The sequence below is a fragment of the Platalea leucorodia genome (assembly GCF_965183815.1).
Source record: "Platalea leucorodia genome assembly, chromosome: 6".
Classification (NCBI taxonomy): domain Eukaryota; kingdom Metazoa; phylum Chordata; class Aves; order Pelecaniformes; family Threskiornithidae; genus Platalea; species Platalea leucorodia.
In genome coordinates, this window is record NC_138828.1 from 47,239,585 (window position 1) to 47,256,184 (window position 16,600).

Here is a 16,600-nt window from a genome sequence, read left to right on the forward strand (position 1 = left end):
TAATAACCTTCAGTAGACATTATTTTATATTATTCTTTAGGAATGCTAACAAGAAATAAAATAAAAGGTGAATACATTGGAATGTGAGTAGTTGCTGCTGTCCTTGAAATGTAGTCCTTATCCTTGGGCAACGTACAGGATCTCCACTGTTTTGGTTAGTTATTAATTGTACTTGCTTTGCTAGTTTCGTTCCAGAGACAGAAATATCACTGGGTCGTGAAACTCTTCTAACTCTTTCTATTTTAAATGACACGTGCAACAGGTACGAGAAAATGTCTGTAGTCTTCCTTTCATAGAAGTGCTTTCTCTTAATTGCCTTTCCCCCTTTTAAGAACCCTGGTAATGAAGCTGAATAGTAGTTCCTTTCTTTAGGCAGATGATTAAACATTCTCACCATTACATAATACAATTTCCATTTTATTTTAAACATACTTTGCATGATATAAAAATATTGATCACAGTGAGCTTTAACAATTGTTACTGCTATAAACAGAAATGCTGCACAATGGTTTTAGTGGAAATAAATTATATAGTCATTATCTCTTTAAAAAAAAAATCACAAGAAGGAGAACCTAGGCTGTTTGGTCATTGGCAGAAAATAAGTCCTTATTGAGTTCTTTACAAAACATGAACCCCAGTTATTTTCTACATTTGCTTTCCACATCTTGAGAAAAGCACAATGCATCTGTCTCTGAAAGCCCCACAGGGTCTCTGGTGAACATTTAATTCCAAATATTAGCAAAGTTTCTGTTGTTCTTTTGTTCTAATGGAAAAATGTACACCAAAATAGCAAGTAGTGCTCTCTTCACTAATTCATAAGTGGTCTTTTCCAATATGTGGGTACACAGCGGCACACTTCTTCACTAAAATAAAATCCAGCATCACAGCGTTTCGTTCGGACTGTACACGGCGGTCTGTAACAACTAAAGAAATGAAAAAAAGTGGGCATTAAGATAACATGATCAGTTCTATTAACCTAGAGTAGAAATCTGTGTGCATTTAGATTGCCACTTCTCAATGGGTGATTTAATTCCTACAAATAGATATCTTTGAACTTCTGTTTATGTTCTTGCAACTACTTTTAATTAGACTATTCTTCACAAAAGACAATGAAGGAATAATAAATGCTATTGAAGAGAAACTATTCCATTGTAACAGATACTCATGAATATTTTTAACATATTGCCTGGTTGTAGTTGCATTCTAGTCTTGAGTAGTACTTTTCTAAATTTAATCTTAAAAGTACAATAATATTTTTCTGTACTCAAATTGGCTTGGTATGACCTACTGCATGCTGCCAGTTTGAGGTGGCAATCCAGAATCAAGTGATAATCAGATCTACCATCTTCTTACCCAGGACTGTTTCTCACCTGATTCACTAATGCAATAAGCCCGAGAGAGATTTGTCTACATACGTTACACTGGGACTCTGACCTTGAAAATGAGAACATACTTCCTTTCAAGTTGCAGACTCCTACAGCCACTCTCTGAGGCCAGTGGGGATATATCTAACACTTCATGTTGCATCTATGTGCATTCTGAAGTAAGATCAGAGCCTGCATGTTTATGATAAATCTTAAAGGAAAAAACAGAAATAGTTCCTATTTGATTAAAATAAGTTTAACAGAAATAGAGCATTAAGCCACAAGTCACATCTACCTAAGAAGCAGCGGAATTTTCTTCACAGATTCCTTGACTGAAAAACAGAACTTATACAGTGATAATATCTGTGGTTGTCCCTGAACTCTTCCTTTTCCTATTTTATTTTTCTATTAAAACAAGAACTTGACCTAAAATAACCTTACAATAACAATGCTGAATACTTTCTGGTGTATAATGGAGACAAAGTACAAGTCTGGGGTTTTTTTTCAGATGCTGGCAATGAGTCAAAAGACAAAATATATGTTTCGAATTTCAACACAGTTATACTTAAAACTTGTATTTAAATAACGTGTGCCTGTTTGTGAAACACTGATATTATGATCTATTACTATAATTCATACTTACTTCAGTTCAAAGACACTACAGCACGCTATATTAAGGCAATGTCACGATCCCCTTCCCTAGGCAATTCTTGTTTCAGGCTTGTGGCTACTCTTATTATTGTTGCAGATAAGTTAATATGTTGTGTGCTTGTTTTGGATACCAAGTTACTACTTTGCAATAATTTGTTTATGATATGAGGTCTGGATTACACTTACACTAATTCAAGCCAGCTAGTTCAACCAATGAACCTGGCTATGAGGAAAGCAATAAGGAATGAGGAAGACTGCAAACATGACATTTATTAACTAGTCACATCTTGTTCAGCGTTTTCAATGTCATTAATCATAGATTATTTCACCAGTGTGGTCTCTGTAATTAAGGGAGTAACATTATTTTGTGCCACTTAATATATTTGAGATCAGTGTAACAGCTCATGGGAATCTCTCAAAGCCCTACCAGTCTTTTGCCCAATAAAGTTTGGAAACAGTGGTAAAAGGCAAAAAAAAAAATAAATCACAATGTCACTTGAGAAACAAAACAAGTGAACTTTACTGTCTTGCATGTTTGCCAAAGGATCTAATACTCTGAGCAAATGGGCAACCAGCAGTAGGTTTGTTCTGGGAAAAAGGTACTCCATAGAGATGCAATGGATGAAACACTGAACTCACTTGCCCTTTTGCCCATCTCTGCCATGAAAGTTAGACTATTTCATGTACTGAAAGACTGTAGAATGAAATAGGGGAAAGATAAGGAAAAAAAAAAGACAAAGCCAAACTCTTCCACCCACCTATGACATGTTGCACAAAACTAAAAGCAGTCATGTAATCATTAAATATGAGGAGTTCACTTTGTTTAGGATTCTTGCCTCCTAGTGAACTGTGAACTTCAGCTTAACTTGCAGTCGACAGCACTATAAAGCATCTCTCCCATGTGAGTTTGTGTCTAGCAGCAGTCAAGGTCGGGTTACTGCAGTCTTAGCCTTATTTGGGACATTTCAACAGAGCAAGAAAGCCCCTCTCCTCCTCTATAATGCTTTGCAGCTGAGGTGCCTACTTCTCTGGCCCTGCCAAAACTGACCAAAATAAATTTTTGAGGCGATAGCACAGGGTGAATAGTAGCAGAGTCATTGTAACTATATAAACGTGGTTTCCTTAGGAAACTCTGCTGAACAATAGACCAGGTCTTTTAAAAGATTTAGGCTGGGTGTTGTTTATGGAGTGCTTTTATGTGACAGATGTCTGTTTTGGTGAGGACAGTCTGAGCATGCTGGAGCTAAGATAGATGTGCAGTCAATATGTATAGTGCTCGATGAGTCAGTGGCAGCTTTCTCTTTATGGTCAGTAATTGTGATTTTTGCTACCAAATGCTCAGGTTTGAGATTTTGGAGAGTCGAACATCTGCACAGATGAAACTCAAGTCGGAATGCTATTTTTAGTGGTGGTAACAGCATGATCACACCTGCTTTATGGTGGTGTTTTGTGGGTTTTTTGGGTTTGTTTTTGTTTTTGTTTTTTTTTCTTTTCCTTCTTCTTCCTGTCCTGTTCTTTCTAAATGACTTTTTATTCCTGTCCTCTGGAGCAGGGTCTAACATAAAAGGCGGATGCATTTTAGGTACAGTGCATAAAAATGCAGGTGCTTCAAAACCAGAACCTGCAAGGACTGCCTGCATGGGGAGCTGTCTAGGACACAGCTACAGGGGTCTGCTCATGTCTAGATCTCAGGCATCTTGCACAAAGCTATAGGGTGGTACTTTCATTTACGTGGTTTCATAATGGCAAGGGATCTTTTTTTCAAAAGACAAACAGGATGTTGCAGGGTTTTTATTCCTTTTACGGATAGCCTGCGGACACACCAAAAATGTGAGAAACCTCTGCTGAGTGTTTTCTTAAGAAGGAAAGATTGCATCTTGTTTTTCTTAACAGTTCTACTATCTACAGGGCTACGGGTTGTAGAGCTATAGAGTAACACCATATACAAATCTTTCTCTCTTTCTCCGCACAAAGATGAACTGCTTAGAAAAGAGAAATAGCTAAAAGCATCCTATATCACTGTCCTTGGATGTGAGAAATGGATTCAAACTCTTTATTGTATTCAACCACAACAAAAGCTGAGCTCAATTCCTTCCTTCAAATACTAAGTCTTTAAATCGATAGAGGTGGCATCAGATACCTGTTATGGCATTTCTTAGCATTTTAAATGCCTGACTTTTCCAGCTGTGAATGTTCTTTTAAAATACACGTAGTTTAGATGTGGAGCACTGCTGGAAGTGCACACTTGAGTAGTGCTAAGGCTTTGTAACGTGCTAGAGCTCATGTAATAAGGTTGGTTTTTTTCCCTCTGCAATCACAAAATTGAAATAAAAACTGAACAATAGAGAAGAAATGATTTCTTATGTTTCTAGTAACTCTTCTATTCCACTCAAAAGGTCAAACATAGGAAAACAGGTAATGTCAGTTATTATTAATTTTAGAGACTTCAACACAGGTCTCATTCCTAATATTAGACATTTGTTCTTTATTCAAGACGAACTAATATATATATATGGCAATATATTTATGCCAACTAATCACATGTTATATTAAAAAAAATACATGAGTTTTACTTTTTGTAGGCAATTAATTACCACCCAATTTTCTATTTTCCATTTCCAGTGCCTGAACGTCTCTGGAATTGTTATTTGTGATTAATATAATAGAAATAATTCCCATATATTAATAAATAAGTGATCTTTCTGCTCCAAATGGGGTTGTTTCTGTTGTAACAAATTAACTCTACAGGAAAACTTTCCTCACAAAATATATAAAGCAGAAATAATATTGTTTGTTTCTCAGAAACTGAAGTCGTTCACATTTTTATATATAGACTGCTACCGCTGGGTGTAGCAGTCGTGGAAAGAAAAGGTCCTGTGATATATAAAGAAACTGCAGAGTTTTCTTCCTGACCAAATCCCATTTTAAATGATGAATGTGGGCGGTCTGTTTTATAGTTGTATGTTTCTACTTTTCACAGAAATCACCCAGAGCTATAAGACTTTTTATGCACTCGTAAATCTTTAGTATCAGTTGAGTGAAATGAAGGATATGCAAAAATTTAGGAAGTGAAAATGAATGATAGTATCCTCCAGAACTAATCCCTGAAATCTAATTAGAAATATTTGAGTTATTTGAATTGCAATATTCAGTTCTTGGAAAAAATAGAGTGCGATTTTAAGTAGCATAAAAAAACCAAGAAGCTTGAATTTACATCTCATTTTCATCAAAGGAAAAAAAAATAAATCACATAAAGTAGTAGTAAGAGTACTAGAAACTAAACATGCTTTAAAATACTCTTTCTGCCTAGTAGTTTCCTCTTAGAGATGACAAAAGTCATAGAAGATGAAACTGAAGAGAAGCTTACTATTTACTTAAGGCTACAAAGCAGTCCAACAAGACAGCTAATGACACAACCCAAAACTTTATACCTTAAACACAATGAAAGGGCTAAAGACCGAGTTTTTACCTGCATGTCTGGTGATGGAACCTTTTTCCTTTTAAGAAGCATTTATTGGGAGATTCTATACATTCACAGGTGCATTTTGCAGGATTTAGCGGCTGATGTTTAGGACAGGTCTTTTTACATACACACTGGCACTTATCTTCATCAAATTCCTTGTTGGGCCCACAGGAAGCAGGGAGAAGTTTGTTTTTGCACATGCACTGACACGATGATCTGTCTAATTCTTTGTGAGGTCCACAGCTTGAGGGCCGTACGCCTCCTTTGCAGACGCATTGACAGGTTTCTTCATCCAGCTCCTTGTTTGGTCCACAAATATGGAATCCTTCAGATGTGTCTAGAAATACAGCAGAGAAGTTGCACAATTATCAGAATTTGGTCTCTACCCATCCCGAATTTTTAAGGGAAGAAATGGTATCGAATTCATACATTTTAAGGTGTTTTAAGAACAAACATATGCCAAAAGACAGGCAACAATCAGTAACAGTATGAATAAATATTCATTCTATTTACTTTTCAGGTTTTTAATTTCTCCTTTAGGTAAATCAAGACATGGAACTACATTTAATCGTTTAAGCAAAAACGCTTACCAGAATCTCCAAGGTGAGAAGAGAAACCAAAATCGTGCTGTGCCAAACATCTGCAAATTTGATTATTCCAGATATGATTTTTCGGACAGGTCTTGTTTGCCACATGACACCTATGGAATGAAATACACTGTTGATTTACTACCATAAGAACTCAAGAAAAAAAAAAAATTATTATAGGTGCTTAATTTCTTTTGTTTCCCTCCATTACAAAAACCTTTCAGAGAGCTTCAGCTCATCCCTAATCTTATTTTTAACTCCTATCAAATCTGTTACTAATTCAGGTTCTCCCCACTACAGGAATCCTCAACCACTTGTTGAAGATACCTTCTCACATTTCAAGTTTTAGCTCCAACTTCTAGAAACTGATGTTTGTACACAGTTTCCTAATGTAGTTTGGAAACAGATCTAACCCTTGAATGTAAGCCTCATGTACAAAATAGATCAGTATAAAAAAAAATATTTGCGTGCCAAATACCTCATAGGTGGTAACAGGCATAATTTTATACATTGCTTTTTGTAGTACAAAAACATTTTCACACATATAGACATCAAAAGACAGCTGATAATAGTTTCTGAATGAATGCCATAGACCAAACTCATTTCTAAAACAAAATGAGATTATCAGATTCCTTTTCCCTTTATGTGAGAGTTATGTGACATCAACTGACTCTTTCTCATCAGCCACTCAAATCCTGGACAGCTTTCTTGAATCTGAAGATTTGGACTTCAGCAGTGATGCCTCTTCACTTTAGAAATGAAACACAATAAACAATTTAACAGCTTAATGCTCTTTACCTGCTAGAGTTTTGCAGCCAAGGTAGTGTAAGCAAAGAAAGCAAAAAATCCTAACAGCAGTTGGACTCTTTTTAAAGGATGACTGAACTTAACTAGTAGGTACACCACAGATAAAATATTTGTGCATTATTTGATCTTCCTTGCTTGCAATTTCTTTATCACCACACGTGGCATTACAACTTTTAACAAGTCATGCCTTACTTCATGCATCCAGGCTGTGTCATTTATTCATTGTTTCTATAGTATTTCTAAAATCCTCATCTGTTAAGACAGAACATACATTACACATTTTAAGCACTTTTCATTCCCCTGAGCACCATTACTCATGCATTCAAAAATGCAGGTGCTGGGACATTCTTCTGTGATCATCATTCAGGTACACCACTCCCCTTCACCACATTAAACGACTCCTTGCTTGTAAAGATTGCTGTAGTTTAACATCACCCCGCATCGCCTCATGTTTTATCAAGCTGGTGTTTCCTGATTTCATTCTGCTAATGATCTCACTCTCGCTCCCTCACTTGGCACATATGTCCTTTTGCCTGCCTCCTGATTCTGCTTGAGAAATAGTACGGATAATTTACAGAGGTATTATTGTACTCTGTTTTATTAAAAAAAAAAAAACAAAACCAACTCACACCTGGAACAGCCTGGCTCTAGCTGGGAGTGTTTAACTACAGAAGGAAGCCAAGGTGACCGTATGAAGAAAACACCGAGTGCACATGAACCCATAAGAAGATAAAGTTGATACAAAACCCAAGTTACCAGAACCTGAAGAGAACAATACGTATTTCAGCATCAGGGTGGGAGCCACCCAGCAAAAGGAACTGGAACTGCTTGTTTACAAATTCTACTCTGGTTGTACAGAAAATTACTGGGGGATATGGCTGAAATTTTAAAATGACTTATTGTAACATTTTACAAAAGTTCAGGAAGGCTAGAAAAAAATATCAGAGGCAAAACCACTTTGCAGAAAATTTCACTGCGTCTTTCCAAATCATTGTCAACTCAACCTAACTTAAAAAAAAAAAACAAACCAAAAAAACCCCAGCATGCTAACTTGTTACCTGTCAGTGTCAGGACAGATAAAGCACAAGAGGAGGAAACATTTAATGTGTACAATACATCCAAAATATGCTTATCAGCTCCATAAGCACCTACCTACAAACCATGGGCCAAAAACATCGTCACAGAGACTTGGATCTGAATTATGTATATTGAAGGCCCCCTGCCCCCCCGCCCCCCAATCACTAAACTTCTAAAATAAAGTGACAATTTTCTAACGTCTTGATGACATTCTATATGTTGCATGTCTTGATGACATTTTATATAAACAGAGAAGAGTACAACTTAAGATACCATTAATCCAGGAGGTATTCTGAAACACTGGTTAACATGAACTGACATGCCTCAGCTCTGCAAGTATGTAGAGGTAGGTATTACTTTTTAGAAGGAAAAAAAGGAAAAAAACTGGGAGAACAAGCAAAGATCTAGACCTTAATTATCAGGATAAAGTTGTGCAGAAAATATATTTTATATAAAAAAAGATCAACTATTTGTATTCTATCTTACATGTCATATCTCTCTTCTTTCTAACATGTGCCTGTGCATTGTGGCATAATCCAGCCTTGAATTCTATTAGATCCTAAGTGTTACTACCCTAAAACCAGAGATTATACTCTTAGGCTTTTCTTTTCAGTAATACATAAGAAAGTCATTACTGTATTTCTGTTAAAATGAGCACGTACATAAATACACGCATACATGCAGACCTGCTACAGTGACAAGAAAGTACATTTCCAAGTTTTGGCTTTACAACAGTTTCACTAGCATTCAAACCTATAAATAAAAACGTTAAGGAAAAATAAGAAGTTGAAAAGAAATTGAGAACTTTAGTACAAATTAAAAAAACCCAGTGGGATTCTGAAAAGCATCCAGGCACCCACCATGAACATGCAAAGATCTTTACTTTCCTTTCTAGAATCTAGAAGCTCTCAGCTTGTGTTTGTTTGGGTTTTTTTTAAATTTATTTTCTTGTAAAAAGCCATAGATTTTAAACTTAAAGACGGTACTTAACAGCAGAGAAGGCCTGTATGTATTCTGATCTAGTACTACTCTGTCTTACCTTTGTTGAAACGATTGCTTACTCACAGGACAGCCAGCTAGCTACCTGTGAGTGCTGGTCAAAGTCTTGTATCTGTACAGCTACTTCCTGCTAACTACAGGTAGCTGTTTCCTGGCTAGAATAAACTCTTGCAATGGTAATTACAACTGCAGTTAATCTGGAAGCACTGAGAAGCTGCCAACAGTCAGCATAATTTGACTTTATTATTGACTCTTGGGTTTTGTTTTTTTTATAATTTATTAATCATGCAATTAATTAAACTATTAATAGATTTATTTCTTACTATTTTTCTAGTTCACTGTTTATGACCCATGTTTTGATGAACAAATTCAATAATTCCAATTCAAATCAAGTATAATCTGTGTTTAGCTGGAAGACGTCAGAAGACATCCAGACTTTGACTGAAAATAGAGAGAAGACGACCTAGCTTGCATCTCGGGGCATTTTGCACCATTCACTCGCCTTATTAAAAATGTCTACAGTTAATTCCGGTTCAGCTTCTAGTCATTGGTTCTTCCATAAAGCAACTGTTAGTCTGTTATGTATTTTTGGCCTACTAAATATTTACACATCATGAAATCATCACTCAGTCCCCTAAAATGAAGGGAAGGAGTTCTTCAAGTGTTTTAATAACAATTGCACAGATTTCTTCTGTGACTTTTTTCATTCAAAATCACCAAACAAATCAACATGCTAATTCTGTGGGACTGTCAATTAACCCTTTATTTCCCCTTCCCATTCTGTTTTATTTTCACTTCTGGCATATGAAGATGTCGAAGATGATTTGTAGTCAGAGATTCCCTAAAAGCAATCCTTTTTTTAACAACTTCTTAAATAGGAAAATACAGTTTGAGAAATGTTGTCTACTCCTTATCTGCAAAAGTAAGTATTTTTGGATAGCTTTTATAATTACTTTTTGTTTTTTAGAGTTGATTTTTTTGATGTTTCCTTTAAGCCTCAATTGCATTGTAGCTCTTTCTATGAAGCAAAACCCCAAACCAAAATTATTCTTCATTTTTAAATGACCTACCCCGGTTTATCCACTGGCTAAACAATAACTGTGCTAATTACTTTAGTAACATTCTCTCCATGTAAAGCAATATTAGCTCCTTTACAAAACGTATTCTGCTACTACTAATACTAACGTGTATAAGTTCACCTATCTTAATTGTGAAAGCTTCCAGCAATGTTTTAAATCTAATTATACAGGCTTGCTCATAATGTGAAAGGAAAGACAAGTCTCATACTTACTGAGTTTGTGTTGCTGGCAAGGAACGTCTTATGATAGAATGAACTTGTCTGTAAACATCCAACTTCGACATGCATCGGCAGGACGTGTGATTGGCAAAACTGACGGTTACAGGTTTGGGGCCGTGAGAGAGAGGCACTGTGATCTCAAACAACTACAAAAGGGAAAGCAAAGCAAAGAACTTTTTTTATAGATCAGTATCAGTACAACTAAAAATAATATAAGGACGTACAAAAAAAGCTATAAGGAATTTAAGTTTGGGTTTTTGTTCTCTACCATCGTTCAATGAAGTATTCAATTATATGGCTAAATAATCATTATGTGCAAAGTGAATACAATAGCTATGTCATTTTTAGTGTTAAACCCTGTTACGTGCCTTTTTACTTACTATAACATTTAAACTAACATTGTTAGAAGAGGAAAATGTACAAAAACCTCATTTTTCTAGAGGAAACGACTTCAAATTGGCAGCGTTTTAAAAAATCTAAACCGTAACATTTGGAAAGTGCTTCAAAAAAGTTGGAAAACAAGAAGAATTTAAAAAGGGGGTAAGCTACAACCTAACACACCAGTTGCACAATTACAAGAGCTTGTGTAAAACAGCAGTATATTGGACTTACATCAAAACGTTTTGGATGAAAAAGTTTTGAACCACAGCATACTGTATTTTTGACTTTCCAGTATTTGTATCAATGCAAATTATAAGGTTACCCTAACGGAATGCATCGTGAACTATTAAATTTTTTTCAGGATATTAAGAAATATTCACTATTAATAAAATAATCATGTATGTGAATTAATAAAATCCTAATTTTAGTGGGAAATGTAGTCTGACTGGTGGAAGAGGACAACTTCAGCGATACCTTGTGGAAAAACTGAACATGTGATAACAGACAATAGTGAGATTCATTTCAGTATTCAATTCAGGACATGCACTTTATCAAATTAAGGATTCACTGTAACACTCAAATCTCAATAGTCTCCTGAAAAGTTAGGACAAATGCTTTAGGTCAAAGTCTTAAAAACTACTTTTTGGTAGTATTTTTAATAGGATAATAGTGCACTGTTGCCTTTTAGGTGTTTAGTCAGTTTTCCAAATATGTTTAAAAATATTTCTGCATCTTCTGGGGACTTTACTACCTTTAAAAACATGGTCATTGGTTATTATTCCAGTTTCAGTTGATGAGACTGTATAACAAGACTTTAATTTTTAGCTGAAATCTATTTGAAATGCTTTTTTATAATCCATAACTTTATAGTGTAGCCTGTAGGGAGCATGCAAATGTAATGAAAATACTGGTAATTTTAAATGATTCCGAATACCAAGTACATCTACAGGACGTCCTGAACACAGTACCTTGCACTGAGGTACGCAAGCGAGCCTGGGTACTGACAAGCATGCGGGTGCAGCAGTTGGGATGTATTCACCAAGGGCCCACAAGGTCAAAGGGCACTTGTGCAGCTGACAATAAAGCTCTTGCTATTGATATACCTAACCTATGCAACTTAAACCTAAACTGCATAAAGCATCATCAACCCTGATAGATATTATCTATTTTACAAAACAAATTTTGGCATTATTTAGCGACCGGATCTTTAAAAGAGTTTAACGTTGGGGGTGTCATGACAGAAGAACTGATATGTCAAAAGTATGATATTTGCATTTTATTCTATTACGGAAGATTACAATGATATTATTTTTGCTGCAAAAAGTACCACATCCCTTACATTAATTTTAAATGTGGGGTTTTTTTCCCACTAAAATCTAAAAATGCAAACTGGTATATGTTTACTTTTGTAGCGGGAAAACCAAAACGGAAAATAAGTTTCCTGCATCTTCCAAATACTGATGAAAAAAACTATCCATTTAGGGAGCTACCATGGAAAGAGCTTCTCTTGTTAGAGGCTTCTAGCCAAAGCGTATTAACATTTGGATTCTTGCTCCAGCTGCAAAATAAATAACATTTCTTAAAATTTTGGTCTTGAGTCATTAATAAGATAAGGGCACTAGCCCATGTTTAGTTTAAAGTTTGCTATCAATAAAATGAATGCCTAAATCGGTGTCTGCTTCTCTCAAACGTAATTATCACCAGACATACCTCCAGGGTTTCCACTGAGTTCAACACAGACTTCTGGAAACAGGCTTTCTAATCAACTTTTTATTATACTTCTAATGCTTTTTGGCTTACAAACCAATATTGGCTCCTTTACCCTTATCTATTATAAAAGTTCCTTTAAATTAATCACAAAAGGCATTCTTATCAAGATGTCTCATCCAAAACGAGCAGTAATCATAACACAGAGCTATCATTTTCATACTAATATTTTATATGAAAATAGCTTTTTGTACTGATTCATTTCTTTTTAAAATATCCGCCTGTTTGAAGGCCATCGTAGGTTTTGTTATAATGCACAATCTAACTAGGTAATTGGAGAGGAGGAAGGTGGTGGTGTAGAGACAGAAAGGACCATGTTTATGAAAAATAGCTTTCATTCCTGCATACAGTACACATTTGAGAAAATATATGCCGAGTTCTTTGCGCATCTGTTTTTTAAATACTGATCTTTACACAGATGGCAAAACTCGCTTACATACGCGAGACTTGTATCTTTTTTTAAACAAGTTGTGCTTTCAGAAGGACAGCACAACTGTTGAGATGTCTGAAAATCTGGACAGCTAAGAATCTACAGATGTGAAAGCCTTCACTATGTTAAATATATTGTAAGAAAACTGATTCCTAAAACACATATATGAATTGAGTGACAAAACAAAAAGTATGGACTTAATTACAATATTACACGTGTAGAGAGAACCTTCTGTTTTCTCTGCTCTCTTATGCCAGTATGAACTTGCTTTTCTGAAGCTGCAGTAAAAACCTGCTATAGGGAGAACTGATAAAACTTAGTAACTGAAGAGAAGCGTGATTCTTCGCACGGACCAAACTGCAGCTGACTAGAAGAAAGGGCATGTTCTCTTCTTCCTCTGTTCTTCGAGTAGATTGATTTGCCATACTGCAAAGCGTAGCAGACTCCAGACCGCTGGAGATGGCAGTGTAGCTGTAATTGCTACCATTCCAAACCACCTGAAAGAGATTCCTGTCAGCCCAACTGTCCTCCTGCTCGGCGTCAGGAGTACACCGAGAGATATTTCACTAAAACACTTGAGACGTACCAACCGTGAGCGGAAATGATGGTGAACATGAATTATCTTAATCTACATTTACCCTTCCGTTTAAACTGTGCAAGGTATCAGTTTAGAGGTGAATATTGCTAACAACTATTCCCAGCGACACTTCAGTGGTGCAATGCAAAAAAAGCCCAGTTCAACAATGTAAAGGTAGCCTAGCTTCCCTGACCTCATTGAATTACCTTCAGTTTGTTCAACTAAATTCTTTTAGCAGCAATGTATTTCACATCACCCACTAGTAGCTACTGTTTATACATAAAGTAAAAAAACCAAAGCCAGCTATTTATGTTACAGATTCTATTAAATTATATTATATTAGGTATTACATTTCTAGTCCTCACTTTTGGAAAGGGCTTAAAATGATACATCAACTAGCATTTTGAAAAAGAATATAAACCAGATCTATTTTCCTTAATGGAAATGATGGAAGTGCAATATTGGGGTTGGAAGTATTGATTTGTTCTTCCTACACGTTTTATTTGTCTGCACATGCTATTAGGATACTTGATTCTGATGCATACTGAAAAAGGAGATATTTATTCTTCTCTTCTGAGAATGAAAATATATCAAGAAGAGATTTCACAAGAAATAAATTCTTGCAAAGTAGTCTGTTACGGAAAATTTATTTAATACTCAGAATAATCCTGTTTCAATAATCTCTGGCACTTTGAACTAAGATCCATTCTAAAGAAAATCTACATTCTGCTCTCAGCTGTGATAGCAACATCTCTAAATTCAATGAAGCTATTTAAGTGTAAGTGAATAAATTCTCAATATACATAAGCTGGGTTTAAATTATCATCTTAATAAATCATTTCAAATTAGGTAAGATCTGACCTTCTGGAATGCTTTCTGGTTTTGTTAGCATCTGCAATTTATTTCTTGCTCATCTGTTGTCACTACAGGGCATGTTTGGCAACACGTAACAGCCAAATGTCAGTATCTAGAACAGATATTTCTATGAGAAATGAACCATAACGTCTGTGTATGAGGCTGGTTCTTGACTCCCTTCTTTTCTGGCAACATTGCTGGTTGTGGGTACCATTGCTGGTACCCACATTGCCCACATAGGTACCTCTTCTTGGAGATCAGATGGCTTATATTTCTGTCCCATCCCTCATTCAGTAAAGGATTAGTTTTACTGTATTCTTAGAGGCCCAAATCTTCTCTCCCTTCCCAATTTCAAGTCATAGTAAAAATTGGAGTAATTCATGCCACAGGCAATAGGGAAAAGACATTTCCTTCAGGGCTGTTCAAGGGCCAAGGCCTAAAGACAGACATTCAGGACCAAAGACTGCAAAGAACAAGCTCCAGTCCCCAGAACACCACGAGATCTGACAGTAGTAGGGATTAGGGAAGTTTTTTCAGAAAAGAGCTTTTGTTGTTTGCACTTCTGAGAAAAATGTTAGTAATTATAGTACATTAAACAGGAAATTAAAGTACATTAAATGAGCATTGCTAGAGTTAGAGGCAAATACTCAAAAGTTAAAAGAAAAAATTAGACTCAACTTGCCCATGCTGTCCTGTAGGTTTGTGCTACCAACACTGCACTGAGGTCAGGAAACCAGTGGAAAACAACAACTAAAGCAATATGAGATAGCATAACTGAAGAGTATTATACATAACAGAACAACAACTCGCGCCCTCCAAATTACCAAGCTCTGTCCTAGCCTCTTCCATATGAGCTAACATCATAAACACGTCAGTTACATACTATTAATCAGAGTGTATAACACATACTAATGAAAGCTCTACATAACTGAAGAACAGTTGAAAAACATACATAATTAATACGTTTCACAAAAACTTAACACGTGCCATTCAGCCAGTCTAAGGCTGTTTTGTCACAGAAACCCAGCTTGCAGGTCTTCCATTTCTCACCATTTCTAATATTTCTTTTTAAAGCAATGTGTTCAGCCCTTATCTCCTTAGACCTTCACCCAATATGATGATTCTCCATGCCAACCTTGCCTCATTTCAGCCCAGCCAAAGTTTCCCTTTCAGCCAGCCAGCCCACGAAGCTTGATTTCCCTTCCCTCTTTTGGGCTCCTCAGCATAATTTTTAGCATTCTGGCACATGAACATCTTGTCCTACATACTTTTGGATCAACCAGGTTCCTTCCTTCCCAACATGATAAAGGTGGGTGTATCAACGACAGGATCTCCCGAGAAGATGGGTTTTAAGTGCCTAGATCTGAAACTGCATCAGATTTTTGTTCAGCTCCCAAGTTATAAAGTGTTCTAGTGACAAATATATCCAAGCCTCCCAACAATTCCATTTGCTTCCTAGGTCTTTTTTTTTAACACTTAAAAGTATGCAGACTGTCTCAAAGATAACAAAACACACATTCTTAATACAAACAAACAAATGTCATATCCTTTACCTAATATAAGGGAACATGAAATTTTTTTTCAGTGGAAAAAAAAAAAAATCCAAATCTTTGTTTTAATGATAAAGCCATATACACTTCTCTCTCACTCTGGTCTAAGACAAAGCAGAATCACCAGTTTTGCTGAAGTATTACAGCAAAAAAACTAAAAAGTAAAAACAATACATCAAGCTGAGTCAGGTAGCTGGCAGAGAAAATTTCAATCCCTATTGTTAAAGAATAGCAAAGTTAGGCTGAGAATGACAATAGAGTTTATAACGGAGTATGTTGGATAATCTTAATATTAGGCTGCTTAAGCTAGAGTTGCTTATCATTGAACAAGGCTGTGTGTGACTATAAATGTTTATTCCCCATTTTTCTGTGTCATGAAAAAATTCAAAAGTCTTGTACAGTAAATTGCTTAAATAGAAATTTTGTCTTGAAACCATGACAGTCATTGGTACTATATGGATTTTTAAAAAAAAATTTTTGGTGGCAGGACTTTTTTTTTTTATTATTATTTTTTAAGGATATTTTCTGTCCCACTCACTATTATCAAGATGACTTTATATCTGTCTTTCAGCCTAGTCAAAGTTGAAATGTTCATCTTCAAAAATGAAGAAAGTTCTTTTTTCTTCATACATTTGGATTACACAATCTGTAATAAGGTGTATTTTAGGCTTAATACTTAACCTTCGTTCCACTACACCAGCCAAAATTAAAAGGCAGCATATCCTACAGACCTGAATGTCAGCTTCCTATGCTTGCATTTTCTGCCTCCCAGTACAGACAGGTATATAATTAAAG

At 35.7% G+C, this 16,600-nt stretch overlaps 1 protein-coding gene across 1 annotated transcript in view; it reads right to left on the bottom strand.

Annotated features, from left to right (window-relative positions):
• Positions 1 to 420: 420 nt before the first annotated feature.
• Positions 421 to 16,600, bottom strand: part of VEGFC (vascular endothelial growth factor C) — an 80,061-nt gene continuing 63,881 nt past the window's right edge. The window contains exons 4-7 of the mRNA XM_082315529.1: positions 10,240 to 10,391; positions 6,069 to 6,178; positions 5,485 to 5,815; positions 421 to 923 (exon numbers count right to left, since the gene is read on the bottom strand). Coding sequence (XP_082171655.1) covers positions 809 to 923; positions 5,485 to 5,815; positions 6,069 to 6,178; positions 10,240 to 10,391 — 708 coding nt within the window. The 3' untranslated portion in view covers positions 421 to 808. The remainder of the gene's footprint in view (positions 924 to 5,484; positions 5,816 to 6,068; positions 6,179 to 10,239; positions 10,392 to 16,600) is intronic.